Consider the following 14,687-nt stretch of genomic DNA (forward strand, 5'->3'; position numbering starts at 1 on the left):
TTTCCCCAGAGCACAGGGCACCGCTGTGACCCCAGGGAATTGTCACCAAAGACCGCCGTCCTGCCAGATGAATTCCTGGAGCCTAGTGATCGCCAGCTGCAAAAAGCAGTTTTCTTCTGAAAAGCACCGACCCAAGAGGGCCAGATTCTGGTCCTCCCGTGGCTGCACCAGTCGGAGGAGAGCAGCAGATGGGGGCGTACTCTGTGCTGAAAATTCCTCCCACCCTTTCTGGCCGACCCACAGGCCACTGTGTATAAACAGGAAGGTGAGCCTCATCTTGCTAAGCAACACTGGGGAATTAGACCGCAATCTAATGGCTTCCGCCGCCTTCCGTCCAAACCAGATGGACCCCTGCCTCCCCCGTTCTCTCACGAGAGAAGAGTCTTAAACCCCAGTCATGTCCTCAGTCTGTTTGGAAGAGGGATTAACTCCTCCAAACACTTCAGGACTCCAGGAATCTGACCCAGAGAGGCATTAAGTGACTACAACCAAATTTACATTTTAATAAGATGCAGTTAATCCGCAGTCATAAACATGCAGCCTGCCGTTATTGAGATGCTCCAGCCTGGTCAGCAGATGTGACCTCCCCAGACCGAAGCTGCGCCGTGAGGACCGCCCCCGGAGGTGGCTGTGGCTCGACTTTCTGCCTCACTGACCTTCCCTAGGGAGGGAGGGATGGTCTGATCAAGCTCTCCCTCACTATGGGCAGGAGTTCTCGGGGTCGTAGGAGGGGACATGTGTCTGAGGACAGAAGGAGTGATGTTCTCCAAACCACAGGGCTGGGCTCTGTCCCCAAAGGGGAGATGTCCAAGTTAAGACCCAGAATGGGTTTGCAGCAAGCGCTGAAGAGCTGGAGACACTTTAAGAATCGCAGGAGGAAGAAGAGAAGATGTACTTTGCTCGGGAGCTCCATCCCCGTGGACACTGCTGGGTGATCGTGGGCAAACCTAACTGCTCTGTTTGAGTTTTCTGTGAGAAGGTCAATCCCTCGACCTTCCTGACTCTGTTGGGTGTTTCAGGGACCCTCTAGATCCCCCTGGTGTTAGAAGACCCTCCTTCCCCAAAAGGATGCACAGCACACAGCAGCTGCGGCTGGGTACTTTATTTGCAGACTCAAGTTTGCTACACAAATCCACTGCGCAGTCCAACACACACATAGTTGGCATAAAAGGACAATATGCAAATACATCTCTTGACAGGCAGCGGAGCCACCCTCAGCTCCTCCAGTCCCACCCGGTGGGAACACCGGTGTTTAAGGTCAAACCAGAGGGACGTTTGGGGGGAGGAGGCATGGAGCACTCTACCGGTGCCGCTGCCCCACTGGGCTGGGCGGGGCGGGGTGGGGGGTTCTTGGTTGTGTGGCCACTTCAGCCACCTTCAGACCTGGCCACTTCCTCCTCCGGGAAGGGGGAGAGAACCTCCTCAGATCACGGGAGACCCGCCATAAGGAGCTGAGGCAGGCGCTGCCCAGTCAAAGCCAAGTGTAGCCCTGGTACCCCACTTCGGGGCAACCCAGCCTGGGCTCTCTGCCTTTAGGCATCCCTGATGGGCAGGATGCAGGGAGGGGAAGAAAGATTGGCAATGTTCTACTGGCCCTCCCCTTAGCAGATTCCAGAATCATTCTACTGATGCCAGCTATCTCCCCATCCCTGGTCCTGCCCCAGACTTGAGCCCACCCAGCTCCTTGTCTGTGAGGGACTCAGACTCCAGGGAGGTGGGAGCTGGCCCCAGGTCATCAACCAGGACGTCTGGAGGGCTGGCATGTCAGTGAAGGTGGGCAGGTCCCTGGGCAGCAATAAGCTCTTCTGGTCCTCGGTACAACCCTCAGGGAGGGGCTCACCATGGCCGGCACCAAGCTGCAGGAGAGCTGAGCCAGTGCCCAGTCTTCCGGGCCAGGACAGAAGATGGCAGTCAGTGCCCCTGGGCTCCACGCAGCCCACGAGCCGCTACCCCTCTCCAGGTGGGTGCACCATCTGGCAGAGGTGCAGTGTGGGAGAACAAGGGGGCAAGGTGAGCCCAGGGCCCCTCCTCCCTTTGTACAGGGGCTGTTTAAGCTGTCGGGGAGCTTTGGGCTAAGAGGTGCCAGAGAACACGTCTCTATTTTATGTTTTGCTGCATCTGAGAACTCGGGGAGAATGTTGTGCTCCTCTGTGGGTGTGGCAGGGGGTGGAGGCAGAGGCTGGCGGGGTTGGGGGACACTGCCAGTGGTCCCGTAACCCTGGCATCTCAGGGTCTCGGCACGCAGCTGTCATGGAGACCCTGGCACTTTAAACACGGGAACATGCACACACACTCCCAGGCTCTGGGGTCTGGTGCTCCCGGCAGGTGGAGACAGACCCTGGTCAGGAGTCCGTGTGGGGAGCTCGCCCGCACACATGGCCTGGGGCCCCTGTCCTGACACCTGTGCTTCTGAGATGACTTTTTAAAGGGTCACAGGCATCGTCCCAGGGAGCCCTGGGAGCCCTGAGACCGGCTTTCCATCAGCCCTAGAGCTTGGGGAGACTGCTCAGCTCTCCCTGTGAAATTGTGTCCAGGGTCTCCCCTCTGCCCAACACTCCCCCCAGCGCCCCACATGCCTCCCCACACTCCTCCTCCCATCCAGCCTCCTGGCCCCGCCTCTCCCTTCCAATCCTTCTGGGGGTGGGGGGGCTCCATGGTTGATGATGACCACACAGCTCTGTGTCACCTCCTCAGAAAACACCAGTGCGCCACCTGCACGTCTGGGCAGGTGTCATCTGCGATAACAGTGACACTGGAAGGCCCTTGGAGGTGCACACCCAGGTACCCACCTCCACCTCCTAGCACCCCTCACACTCTGCACCCCCCACACCAGCTTCCCTTTGCAAACCTTCTGGAGCTGACAGTTCACTGTCTTCCTCCCGCCAGCGGCCCAGCTGCAACGGAAGACACCCCTGAGCTGAGGGGGCTCACCCCGGCTGGCTCAGCAAGCTCCAGCAGGCCCCCTGGCACCAGAGAGGCCTTGCTGCAGCTCAGGCCCAGGGTTCAGTGACCCCGGCCCATCGTTCCCTCCAGCAGAAAGCAGGGGACAGCCGGCCAGCAAGCTCCGGCCTCACTCACCCCACACATGGGGGATTCCGGTTAGGCCAGCCTGGCTGTGGGGGACCCTGCCCCTCCAGGTGAGTTAGGGGTCTGGAAGGTCGAGTGGAGCTTCCGTAACAACTCGGGCTCCTCATTTTTCCCTGTGGAGGCCTCAGGGGCACCCAGTGGGTAGGCCTCCCTGGGCCCGCTGGTCCTGGAGCAGGTGAGGAAGGCCCGGCAGGCCGCACAGAGGCGGGCCAGGTCCCGGTGGGTGGTCTCGCTGACGAAGCAGTACAGCACCGGGTCGGCCACGCAGTTGAAGCTGGTGAGGAGCAGGGAGAAGTGGTAGGTGTTGAAGATGCCCTTGGCGAACGGGCAGCTGGACTCCCAGAGGCTGCGCACGAGCAGCAGCACGTGGTAGGGCAGGAAGCAGACAAGGAAGATGACCATGGTGCTGAGCACCAGCCGCTGGATCTGGTCCTTGCGGCTCTTCTGCGTGCCGTGGCTGCGGTGCACGGCCCGCAGGATGCCCCGGTAGGCGGCCAGCAGCAGGCAGAGGGGGAAGAGGAAGCCGACCAGGAAGCGGTAGTAGTTGATGCCACGTTGCCATGGCTCCAGCGGGTAGTGCTCGAAGCAGACCCGGTGCTGGTTCCCGTCCTCCACCACCTCCTTGTGCAGGAGGAAGTAGACACTGGCCAGCAGCTCCTTGGCCCAGATGACCACGCTGACGCCGACGGCCGCCTTCAGGGTGCGGAACTGGTGGAAGCGGAAGGGGTGGGCCACGGCCAGGTAGCGGTCGATGGAGATGCAGCAGAGGAAGCCCACGCTGATGTAGATGTTCTCGTAGAGGAGGATGCCGCACACCTGGCAGGACAGGTCGTTGTACAACCAGTTGTCGTGTTGCAGCACGTACTGCAGCCAGAAGGGCAGCGAGCAGATGTAGAGGAGGTCGGCCACCGTCAGGTTGCACAGGTACACGCCCAGCTCGTTCCGGGCCTTGATCTGCAGGTAGCCGAAGTAGAGAGACAGGCAGTTGGCTGGGAAGCCCACCACCAGCACGGTGACGTAGACCACTGGGGCCAGCGTCTGGTGGATGGTGTGGTCAATCGTGCAGTTCATTGAGGAGCTGTTTTCTGTGATGTTCCCCATCTTTGGGCCGGAAGGGGCTCCCTGCTCATGGGCGCAGGGGATGGGCCCGTCTCTCTGCCGCCATGCTGTTCACAGGATGTGGTTTAAGCTGGGCCAGAGGCTGGGCCCCCTTGGTGGTGAGTGAGCCTCTGAAAGCCAAAGGTGGGAAACTTGGCTTAGAGTAACAGGAGCTAACATTTATAAAGCACCCACTATGTGCCAGGCGCTGTTCTGTGGGCCTCACTTAATTCAGAGGATGGCTCAGCCAACCAGCTCCAACTCGACTACAACCTCGGAATGTGGCTTAGGTCTCCCCATCTGCCTTCCCTGGCTTCCTGCCCCTTGTTTATATTCCTGGCCCTGTGAACACAGCCCCTGCTGAGCCCAGCTCTCCAAGGAAAGCTGAAGGTAAAGATCAGGTGCGACAGGGAGGGCCCAGCCACTGTCTGCCACAACAACAAGCGCCATGTCCCCCCTTGCTCACAGGAACGTACCAGGTCACACCGAGGCCATAGCCCCTCCTGGAGCCTCTCCACCCAGCGCGGAAGAGGCCCAGCCTTGCCCACATCCCACAGTGCCCCAGCCGGAAACAAGGGCCGAGCTTCCCTCGGGCACTGCCTGGATTTCCTGGGTGTTTCTCAGCAGGTGCTAACCCTCCTCTCTTCCATGGAGCTCGGGGACCCAGCAGAGGGGGACAACGCAGGACCAGGCAGCGACAGCCATGAGCACCAGGCCACGGTCAGCTGCTTACAGGCTGTGCCAGCCAGTTACCCTCTCTGAGCCTCAGATTCCTCCTCTGTAAACCAGGGATAAAACCGACTGCCCCCAGGGCCAGTATCAGGGCCACGGAAGGGGACGGATGTCAAAATGCCGGCACTGCTTTTCTGGCGGCAAAGAGGTGGAGTGAGAAGCAGTCATCTCTCCCACTCACATTAGTGAAAAGGTCACACTGTTGAGAACTTAGCAAAGAGGTGGCTGTCGACACAAACACCTCTGACCAAGACAGAACACGATTTTTGGTTGTGAGCCTCTTCTATACATTAATACATCAGAGTCAGAGGCCTGAGCTTCTCTACTGAATTAACACTTCCTGTTCCGGTGAAAAATGTGGCTGGGTCTAAATCAAGATTTCTTTCAACTTCCCCCCCTCCAATTATCTTCTCAAAGAGCCTTTTTAGACATTTTCCCCCACCCACCCCACCTCCTCTCCGTGAAATTTTAATACCTCAGGTATACTGAGTATCTGTTCATGTACCATGCCCTTTGGGGGGATGGCAAATCATTATAATATCGAAGGTTTTTCACCCCGTCCAAGAACATACTTCCACCCCCCGCCCCGAGAACGCGTGGTCCACAACCCGGCTGCAAATGCGGAATGGGTGGGGTCTGAGTGAGGCAGCTCGGCAGTAGCAGCAGATCGGCCACCCTGTGCCCGCCCTTAACCATAGTCAAGCTGGTTCTCTCCCACCAGATGCGGAGCCCCTCAGCACTCAGGGCCCACGTCTCACTACCTGCTGACCGGGCCCATCCCCCCACAGCCACCCTCCTGCGGGCTCTGTAGCGGCCCCTGCCCCGCCCAGTGGCCCCCTGAGCCAGGGCACAGTGGGAAGTGGGTGCAGTACTGGGAAGGGGCTCAGGGACGTCAATCCAGCCATTCCCTGCCTGGGGTTCATGGAGGATGGACTTGAGGGGTTCCCCTGAAATCCAATGCTCGTGCTTACACAAGCATGTGCGTTCTTTTCCCCGGGGAAAGGGCTTGCAGCTTTCATCGTATCTCTAAAATGCACGAGAGACAGGTCTGGTCCAGAGCTGCCCCTTCTTACCTGGACTCCCCGTGGTCCTCCTCGCACCCAAGCCCGCCCCTGCCCCAGCTCCCCACACGTGCCCTGTCACCCATGCAATGCCCAGGACGCAGACCAGACCCTCCTATTCCTTGCTTACAACCCACTGAGATGGCTTCTTACCACACCTGTGACAGAACCCACATTCCTCACGGGGCATACAAGGCCCAACGTGATGGGACTCGCCCACCACCACCACCACACGCCGGCCACGTGGGCCACCTTCCCGTGCCACCGGTCACCCAGCCCCGCTGCTGGCCTGTGCACCTGCTGCTGCCTGCCTCACCCAGCCTCCACCTCCCCTCAGGGCTGGCTCCTTTGCTGCCAGATCTCGGCTTAAACGTCACCCCCTCCCCTTGTGAGGCCCTTTCCTGTCCACCCTGCTTGAAGCAGCCCCTCCCCCGCCACTGTCCCACCATCCGCCTGGATTGCTCCACGGAGCACCCGTTGGTATCTGAGGTTTTCCTCTGCATTTCCCTGTCTGCTTGTGGACGACCCGTCTCCTCCATGAGAATGTAAATTCCACCAGGGCAGAGGCCTCGTGCCCCTTGCACAGTGCCTGGCCTACCACATGCACTCATGAATCCTTCTGGACGAACAAGTAAATGCCACCTCCCCATCTTACAGGTGAGGAAACCGAGGTCCCCAGAGAAGTGGGGGAGGTGACTTGCCGAAGCCAGCCTGAGGAAGGAGGCGCTGGTGTTAGAATCCAGGTCTCCTTGATCCACGTCCCGCCTCCCTGCCACCTCCCGTCCCCACCTGAGACTCACCCCTACCCCTCAGTCCCCAGAAAACGAGGACCCCCAGTCAGGCCCACCCCCCATCCTCTCCAGGACACAGGCCTGTGGTTTCAGCGATGGTGGTGGAGGGGCTGCTTCCTGTCGTCGTTTTTAATTGTGGTGAAATGTACATGACATGACATTTACCACGTTTTTGAGTGTACAGTTCTCTGGCCTTAAGGACATTCACACTGAAGGACAACAGTGACCACCCGCCGCCCATCCCCAGAGCTCTTCACCTTCCCCACCTGAGAGACTCTGTCCCCACTCCACACGGACTCCCACTCCCACCTGCCCCCAGCACCCACCGTCCTACCTCCTGTCTCTAGGCATATGACTCCTCTAGGTCCCTCAGACAAGTGGGGTCACACAGTATTTGTCGGCTTATTTAACTCAGCACAGTGTCCTTGTGCTGGTCCTCGCTGTAACGTGTCTGATTTCCTTCCTTTGTAAGGCTGCATGCTATTTCCCTACATGTATATCTGCGTTTTGTTCTTCCACTCACTCGTCAGTGAGCATTTGGACGGCATCTCCCTTCCGGCTGCTGCGAAGAGCACTGCTGTGGACATGGGCACGCAAACCATCTGATTGAGTGCTTGCTTTCAGGGCTTCTTTGGGGTCAGTGGTACGTACCCAGAAATGGAATTGCTGGGTCAGAGGGTAGTTCTATTTTTAATTTTTTGAGGAACTGTCTTTCTGTTTTCCACTGTGGCTGCACCATTTTACATTCCCACCCACCAAGCACGGGGTTTTCTTGTTTTTTGTGTTTTTGCATTGCTGCCATGTTTTGATGGTGAGAAACGGGGACAAGGGGCAGCTGAGACCTGTGACCCCTCGGCTCCTCCCACAGCCCTGTCAGTCAGGAGCTGGCCGGCCCTACCTGTCCTCCTCTGGCCAGCTCTCCGGTCCGTGAATCCCACGCCCACACCTGTGGGACCAAATGGTTCACCTGGCTTATCTATGAGGAAGTCGATAGCAGCCCAGGGCCACCCAGCTGGACCTCAGGGCCTCCACAGTGCAGACACAAGCCACCAGCAGGAAGATGACATTCATTCATAAGCACAGGCCCTCACACGTCAATAAAACAGGGCAAACAGAGTCACAGTGAAAACATGTCCCGTCAGGTCCTAAGAATCCCTTGGGAGTCCCCGGCCCACGAGCTGCTGTTTACCAATGTGAGTGTTTACCCATGTGGGGTGGCCTGGGGCACAGGCCTGGGGCTTCCACTTTCCTGGGCCAAAAATAAGCGAAGCCCGGCAACCAAAGTAACAAATAGCCAGGCCCGCAGGGCAAAGCGGCAGCACTTACTGTGCTTAAAGTACCTCCTGCATTCGCTTTGGAGCAAAAAGAGGGTTGGACATTCTAGACAGTGCTTCTTGACCTTGGGTGCAGCTGAGTCACCCGGTAGATTTGTCACAACAGATTACAGAGCCCCACCTCCGGAGTTTCTGACTCAGTGGGTCTGAGATGGGGCTGGAGAATTTGCCGCAAGCTCCCCACTGATGCTGGAGCTGTGGGCCCGTGAGCCCTGGAGTAGCAAGGGACTCAAAAGGTCTAGAAGGTCTAGGGTTTGCTCCTGGTCAAGTGTCCCGCCTGAGTTCCAGGCTGGGGAGCACAGGTGGCTACAATGGGAACTTAAGACCCAACAGAATCTTGTGGTCAGAACCGAGACGCAGCTCTTGGGAGACCGACAGCCCGACTCGGGTTTTCCTAACAGAGGGGCGGGTGCTGTATCTCAGAGCCCAGGACCAGACTTCGCTCCACGTCTGCAAAGTCTCTTACAGTTCCCAGGGTGCTTCACATCTGCGCTCCTGCCCGGTCTTCGCAACAGCCTAGCTATCTCCCCCTCTTCAGGGACCAGGACACTGAGGCCCAAAGGGAGGGACTGGCTTGCCCGACAGCCCAGCACCTCTGGGTGCCGTTCAGCGCCCTTCTGCCGCACATCTGCAGTGTGCACGGCAGCGCGGCTCCCACCCTCAGGGAGCCTGCAGTCTCGTGAGACGGAAACACCACGCACACAAGCGACCGCCGCTCCATGCAGCGGACGGAGGGGCCTCACTGGTCAGCCCCTGCTCACATTAACCGCTGGCTTGTTCTTCCCCTCCACACATGCTCTCTGTGGGACCATGGATCCTCCGGGAGCTCTGCCCTGTCAACACTCTCAGCACTCCCAGACCTCACCACCCTCCCCGGGGGGAAGGTCGACATAAGCAGCTTCCTGTCGCCATGCAGGACATGCTCAGTGACGCCTACCCTGCCTCTGTCCTTTCCTCCACCAGTCTGCTGACTGCCCGGTCACTCAAGCTGGATGGCTGGCCTTCAGCTTCTTCCCTCATCTTCATCTACAGCATCCATTTAATTATCTGGCTCTGCCATTTCCTACTCCTAAACATTTCCCACATCCACCTCCTCCTCTTCAGCTCCCTCACCAGCACCCCAGATTGGCTTGGTCGAGACTTCCTCTCCAGAATCCATGCCATGGCCTCCTATCGGATTCCCTGTCTATCTCTCGCCACCAAAAAGCCATCTTCAGAGACACAAGTCGAACCAAATCACTCCTGCTCCAAACCCTTTAATGGTTTTCCAACCATCCACCAGTCTGTTCGTTGGTCCGTCTGTCTGTCCATCCATCCACCCATGTATCCATCCATCCACCAGCTCCCCCATTCACTTGTTCATTCACACAACAAATCCTTATGGATTCTCTCTAACACAGAAGGCATTGCACTGGACTGGCTCCTAGTACAGCTCAAGTTGCTTTCAGTCTCATGGGAGAGGGGAGAGGAAAAGCCAACCAGCACCCAGGGAGGGCACGGGACTTAAGGGAGGTCAGCAGAAGGGACCCGACCCAGCCAGAAAAGCCTTCCTGAGCAGCAAGTCATGCTCAGGCCAGGAGAAGGGGGAAGGGCTGCCCGAGCAGCAGGAGCTTCTGCCTGTGGAAGCAATGCGTGTGACAGATCAAATCCAGGAGAGGGAGAGAGAGAGAGAGCGGGCTCTGTCGGGGAACTGAAAGTACCTTGGCGTGACTGGAGCTAGGTATGCGGAGGGCGTGGCCCTCGAGCTGACCAGAAGAAGCTGCAGTAACTAACCACTAATTAGGAGGGTGGCAGGGAAGAGTCAGGGACAAATCTGAGATGGGCCTCAGTGCTCAGTCCTGATAAGCTTCAAAAGTGGTGGGTTAGATGGATGGATGGGGGAAGAGATGGGGGGGTGGGCAGATAAATGGATGAGGGGTAGATGGATAGATGGGGGCAAACAGTGGGTAGGTGGATGAGTAGGTGGGTGGATGTGAATGGCTAAGTGGGTGGGTATGGGAACAGCAGGATGGGTGATGGGTACATGGGTACCTGGGTGATGGGATAGATGGATGGGTTAGTGGGTAGCTAGATGGATGGATGGGTTGGTAGATTATCAGATGGCTGAGTGGGGAGGGTTGAGGTTGGGCCTGGGACAGTGGAGGTTTCATTAATAGAAACAGAAAAGGGACAAGGAGGAATCACTGTAGCCTCCTGCTCGAGCTGCCTGAGCTGCTCAGAGGGTCCCGCTCATCCGACAAGGCCTTGTCACAGCCAGCCCTCCCTGCCACCAGTCCCCGAGGACAGACACCCCAGGTAGAAACTACACCTTGCCAAGAGTGGCCCTTGTCTACCTCGTCCCCCTAGGAATCTTGCTCCTCAGAAATCAAAAGACACAGTGGATGAGGCAGAAGTATTCTGTAAATGCGCAGATGGAGGAGGGGTGGGAGAGCCGAGCCCTATCCGCCGAGAGTCTTCCACAGGCCACGGGCCACGGGCCACACACGGCTCTTTCAGCCCCACTCTCACTGGGCCCCTTACAGACAAGGAAACGAAACCGAGGCTCAGAGAGAGACGGACCGACCTGTCCAGACCCCACCAGTACAGTGTGCTTGGCCAGGTTCTGAACTCAGACCGGCCCACACTTGCCCTATGCCACGCTCTCTCTCTGTCATGATCGTCCTAAGCAGCCACCCTCCACCTCCAGGCTTCACCAGGCTCCAGTCCTTACAGATGCCACCACGAGGGCCACCAGGCTTAGTCCCAGGCCAGCCCTCTGCACCTGGAGGGTGCTCTGGCCGGCCAACCATTTCCTCAGCACCCACTGAAGAAACCCAGGGCGTCCAGTCATGGTTCCCCAAGTGCGGGGGGTTGGAGGAGGGTAAAGAACCAAACAAGGAGCCACTGCACCTACTTCAGACACTTTACCACTGAGCTCAGAAACAGGATACACAGGCAGCCCAACACCCAAAGGCAAGTCTTTAGACAAATGCTCATTGGCACAGAGGTGTCTCCGAGGACTTTAATGACCAAGGGAACTTAAGCCCTGAAAGGAAGGAAGGGCCCCTTTGATGCAAGGTAAGAACCTTCACGTGTTCCCAGCCAGGAGGAGGTGCCCGTGCTGGCGTGTGGCGGGGACACAGACAGTGATCTAATCCTTCACCGGCTCTCCCACGGGGCAGGGCGCACACCAACGCACAGACGATTACTCACGGGCCCGGAGCGCTGCCCGAGGGAGCCCACAGAACAGGGAGTTTCCTGCAGTCCCAGCTTTTCTTCCTTTATCTGGTCAGACTGCCACACTCTCTCAACAGGGTAGTTCCGTTTCCTAAACGGGTGTGTTTCAGAGGCTGTGGATACCTCCCCTTGAGGGGGGGGTAGAAACGAGGGAGCATTTCTCCTTAGTCCCTGTCGTTCCCCCAGGTAGACTTGCTCCACCAAAACCAAGAAGACAGAATTTCATGTCTCAAGGCCTGGTAACTGTTTCCAAGTTCAATTCCATCTGGGCTCATGAAGTCACTGTGACTCAGGTGGGGCTGGCACTGCCAACCCGTTTCACAGAGCCCACCCAGAGAGGCTAATGCAGTTGGTCAAGTTCACACAGTGAGCCAGGGGGGTCTGAATCCAGAATCCAGGCAAGGAGGCACCAACTCACTGCCTTTAAGCTCTTTTGGCCACAAACCACAGCAAGAAATGCACTTGACATTGTGAGCCGGCACACACATTCTACACACACATGCATGCACCCAGAAACAAACTTCCCCAAAGCAATACTTACCCTACCGTCTGCGACGCGCTCCGATCATGGCTATCCTGTTTTGTTTTACTGAAGGCAGGTCATGAGCTACTGAACTGATTTCCTGGCCCTCTAATGGGCCATGATCCTGTCTGGAAACAGCCCAGCTGACCCTCACCTGCTCAGCCTCCAGAACCCAGGATGGCAACAGTTTGTGAGCCAGTGAGGAGCAGGCAGACAGCTGCAGCGAAGGGGAGTTGTCCCAGAGGGAATCCCGGGTCCTCTCTGGCTCTGCTTCACTCCTGAGCTCTGCCCTCAAACCTCAAACAGCTCGCTTCCTCCAGTGGCTCCCGGGAGGCCTGAGGGAGGAGCTGAAAAGCACCATGCCCAGCTGGCAAACCCCTGGTCAGGACCCACACTCCCCCGCCAGCGATCTTCCGCAGACCGCGCCTCCCAGCTCCGTCTAGAAAACCCCAGCTGGAGGCTGCCCGTTCCCGGGCTGAGGCAGAATCATGTGAACTGTCAGTCCGATCCAGTGTCAGGCTGGCGGCAGCCCAGCAACACTCGCCCGCCTGCCAGGCAGCTGTAGGACCAGGGCAGCAGGTCTGCTCCCTCCACCATCCCCGGTCTGCTTCCCACACACCCGAGGTGCAGGGAGCAACCTCCTGGGGAATGTTAAAGCCTAAAGTAGGCACAGGGGACCTTGGGAACTGGGGGGCATGCAGGAGAAGTGGGGTGCCCTAACCCTACCCATCAAACCCCTCTGAGCACCTACAGGATCCTTGGACAGGAGTCACAGGCAGCTGAACCCTGGCACCAGGGGCCCTCACTTGAGCCGCTCAGACAGGCTGATGCTCAGGTAACTTGACTGCACTGCAGACCCCAGTGAGAACAACAGGACAACAGGCAGGGACAGGGTCAAGCTGGCTGTTTCCACTCCCACCCCCAGGCTATCACCCTCCAGCCACCAGCAACCAACATCTGGGTCAGTGGGTCCCAGGTGCCTTAGAAAAAACCCGGGGAGCTTATAAAAATAACACCGATGCCAGGCCCCACCCTAGATGAATGAAACCACACTTCCTGGAGATGCGCTGGCAGCACCCGGGTCTTTCAGAGCTCCCTGGACGGTGCTAGCGGGCAGCCAAGTGCAGAAGTGCTGATGTACGTGTTGCAGGGGGCTGGATCCTGTCCTGCAGACCAGCGGAGCCAGGGCCTCAGGGGAGGGCTTTGGGCCACGGGTAAGGCAGAATCAGTGATTTTCCACAGCGTGGCCCCGCGTGGAGAGCAAGCACAGGGCTCTGGCATCATGGGTATTCTGGCTCTTGGGAGCATTTACTAAACTGTCAGCACAGCAGGGTGGATGGGGCCCCTGGAGCTTCCCTAGCCCAGACTCTTCACCATCCAGGTAGGGGGGAAACCCAGGCCCAGCCAGGCAAAGGCTCTCAGTCAGGGTCTCACAGCTAAGGATGGAGCTGGGATTGTAAACAGCTGGGATTGTAAACACCGGCTGCCGGTGTCAGGACCCACACTGTTTTGGCAGGATCCCCTCCCTCCTTGTGAGCTGCTCATAGAGTGTGTCACTAGAACCAGGGAGCCAACATCTACCATGCATGGGGGTGGGGGTCACGGAGGATGTGCATGCTCCCGCTCTGTTTCATGGTCTGCGAGACTTGTCTTCTCCAGGGAGCAAGTTGCTCTAGTCCTGTCGGGGGCTGTATCGATGGGGGTCTCAGGCAAAATCCCCCTCTGCGAGGCCTGGCCCTTTTCAGTGGTCTCCTGTGTTAGTTACGGCAAAAGGCTGTGCCTTGCAGTGCCGTGGTGTTCACAGAGACACAGGCGCTGTTTCTGAGTGTGGAAGTGGCTGGCTTTCCCCGCAGTCACACAAAAGGACAGTGGATTAGGAGTGAAAGGTTGACTTCCTGGTGAATGCCTGGCTCCCCCCAGTACACAGCGGCCAAGGAGAGTGCCCTGGCTCTCTCTACAGGGCAGCCGACCACACAGGCACGCACACACAGGCCATCTCTACCCTCACTGTCTGTACCTGGAAGAAACACCGAGGACATCAAGTCCTCTCCTCCCCCCACCAAGACTCCCACGCTGCCCCAGGCTGTCCAGCCCCCTCTGCCAACAGTAGGCACCACCTCATCTGCGAGGGGGGTGTCTGTCTCAGAGGGGCCGGGCCCACGTCCTCCGTGAAATGCCCACTCAGTAAGAGAAAGAGCAGCCCAAGCTGTGTTTGACTTTGGTGCTGGGCCTTGTCTTTGATGTGAAACAGGACGGGAGGACGAGAAACTGAGGTGACACAAGCATCAGACAGTGGTCTGTGGTGACCTAGAGACCCGGATCCTTGACTCCCCCAAACCTCTCTGAGTAAACCTGCACCTAAGTAAAAGTAGTGAGTTTGTAATAAAAACGTAGCCTCAAGAGAAGCCCCCTGGCCCACCTCCCCCGTTTAAACTTCTCTCCTTAAGTCCAAAGTGCCAGAACCTTGGAGGTGCTGCTGAGCAGACAAGGGCCCTTAGTAACAGGTGAGAATGTTCCAGCCCTGCAGGGTGTGGCGGCCCCGAGGGGCTTCCAGGCCCACCTCTGTACACCTTCCCTCCTGGGAAGACAGAAGGGCATACACTGGGCCGGGCCCACCCCCTGAGCTCATTTCCCCACCTCTCTCTCAGCCCCAGGGACAGCGGTTATGAAGCACAGCAGACACCTCTGCGACGACAAAGCAGAAGGCTTGCCCGAACCCTGGGTGTCCCTATTTGCTGCCGCCCCCCAAACATCTTCTCCAGGGATCTGCACTCTGAAATGCTGGTGGGATTTTCTGGAATGTTCTACAGGCTACTTTGAGGGCAATAGGGTCCCAGGCCACAAG

The 14,687-nt window shown here is 58.0% G+C and overlaps 1 protein-coding gene across 5 annotated transcripts in view; it reads right to left on the reverse strand.

Moving 5' to 3' along the window:
• Positions 1 to 1,187: 1,187 nt before the first annotated feature.
• GPR68 (G protein-coupled receptor 68) overlaps positions 1,188 to 14,687 on the reverse strand; it is a 29,083-nt gene continuing 15,583 nt past the window's right edge. For 4 of the 5 annotated variants that reach the window (XM_045202025.3, XM_045202030.3, XM_045202026.3 and 1 more), the window contains one exon: positions 1,188 to 4,316. In XM_045202025.3, coding sequence (XP_045057960.2) covers positions 3,100 to 4,188 — 1,089 coding nt within the window. In that variant the 5' untranslated portion in view covers positions 4,189 to 4,316 and the 3' untranslated portion in view covers positions 1,188 to 3,099. Of the gene's footprint in view, positions 4,317 to 11,860; positions 12,156 to 14,687 lie in introns of those variants that run through there. The other variant, XM_024568132.4, reaches the window with a different exon arrangement.

The sequence above is a fragment of the Desmodus rotundus genome, chromosome 7 (genome assembly GCF_022682495.2).
Source record: "Desmodus rotundus isolate HL8 chromosome 7, HLdesRot8A.1, whole genome shotgun sequence".
In the NCBI taxonomy this organism is placed as follows: Eukaryota; Metazoa; Chordata; class Mammalia; order Chiroptera; family Phyllostomidae; genus Desmodus; species Desmodus rotundus.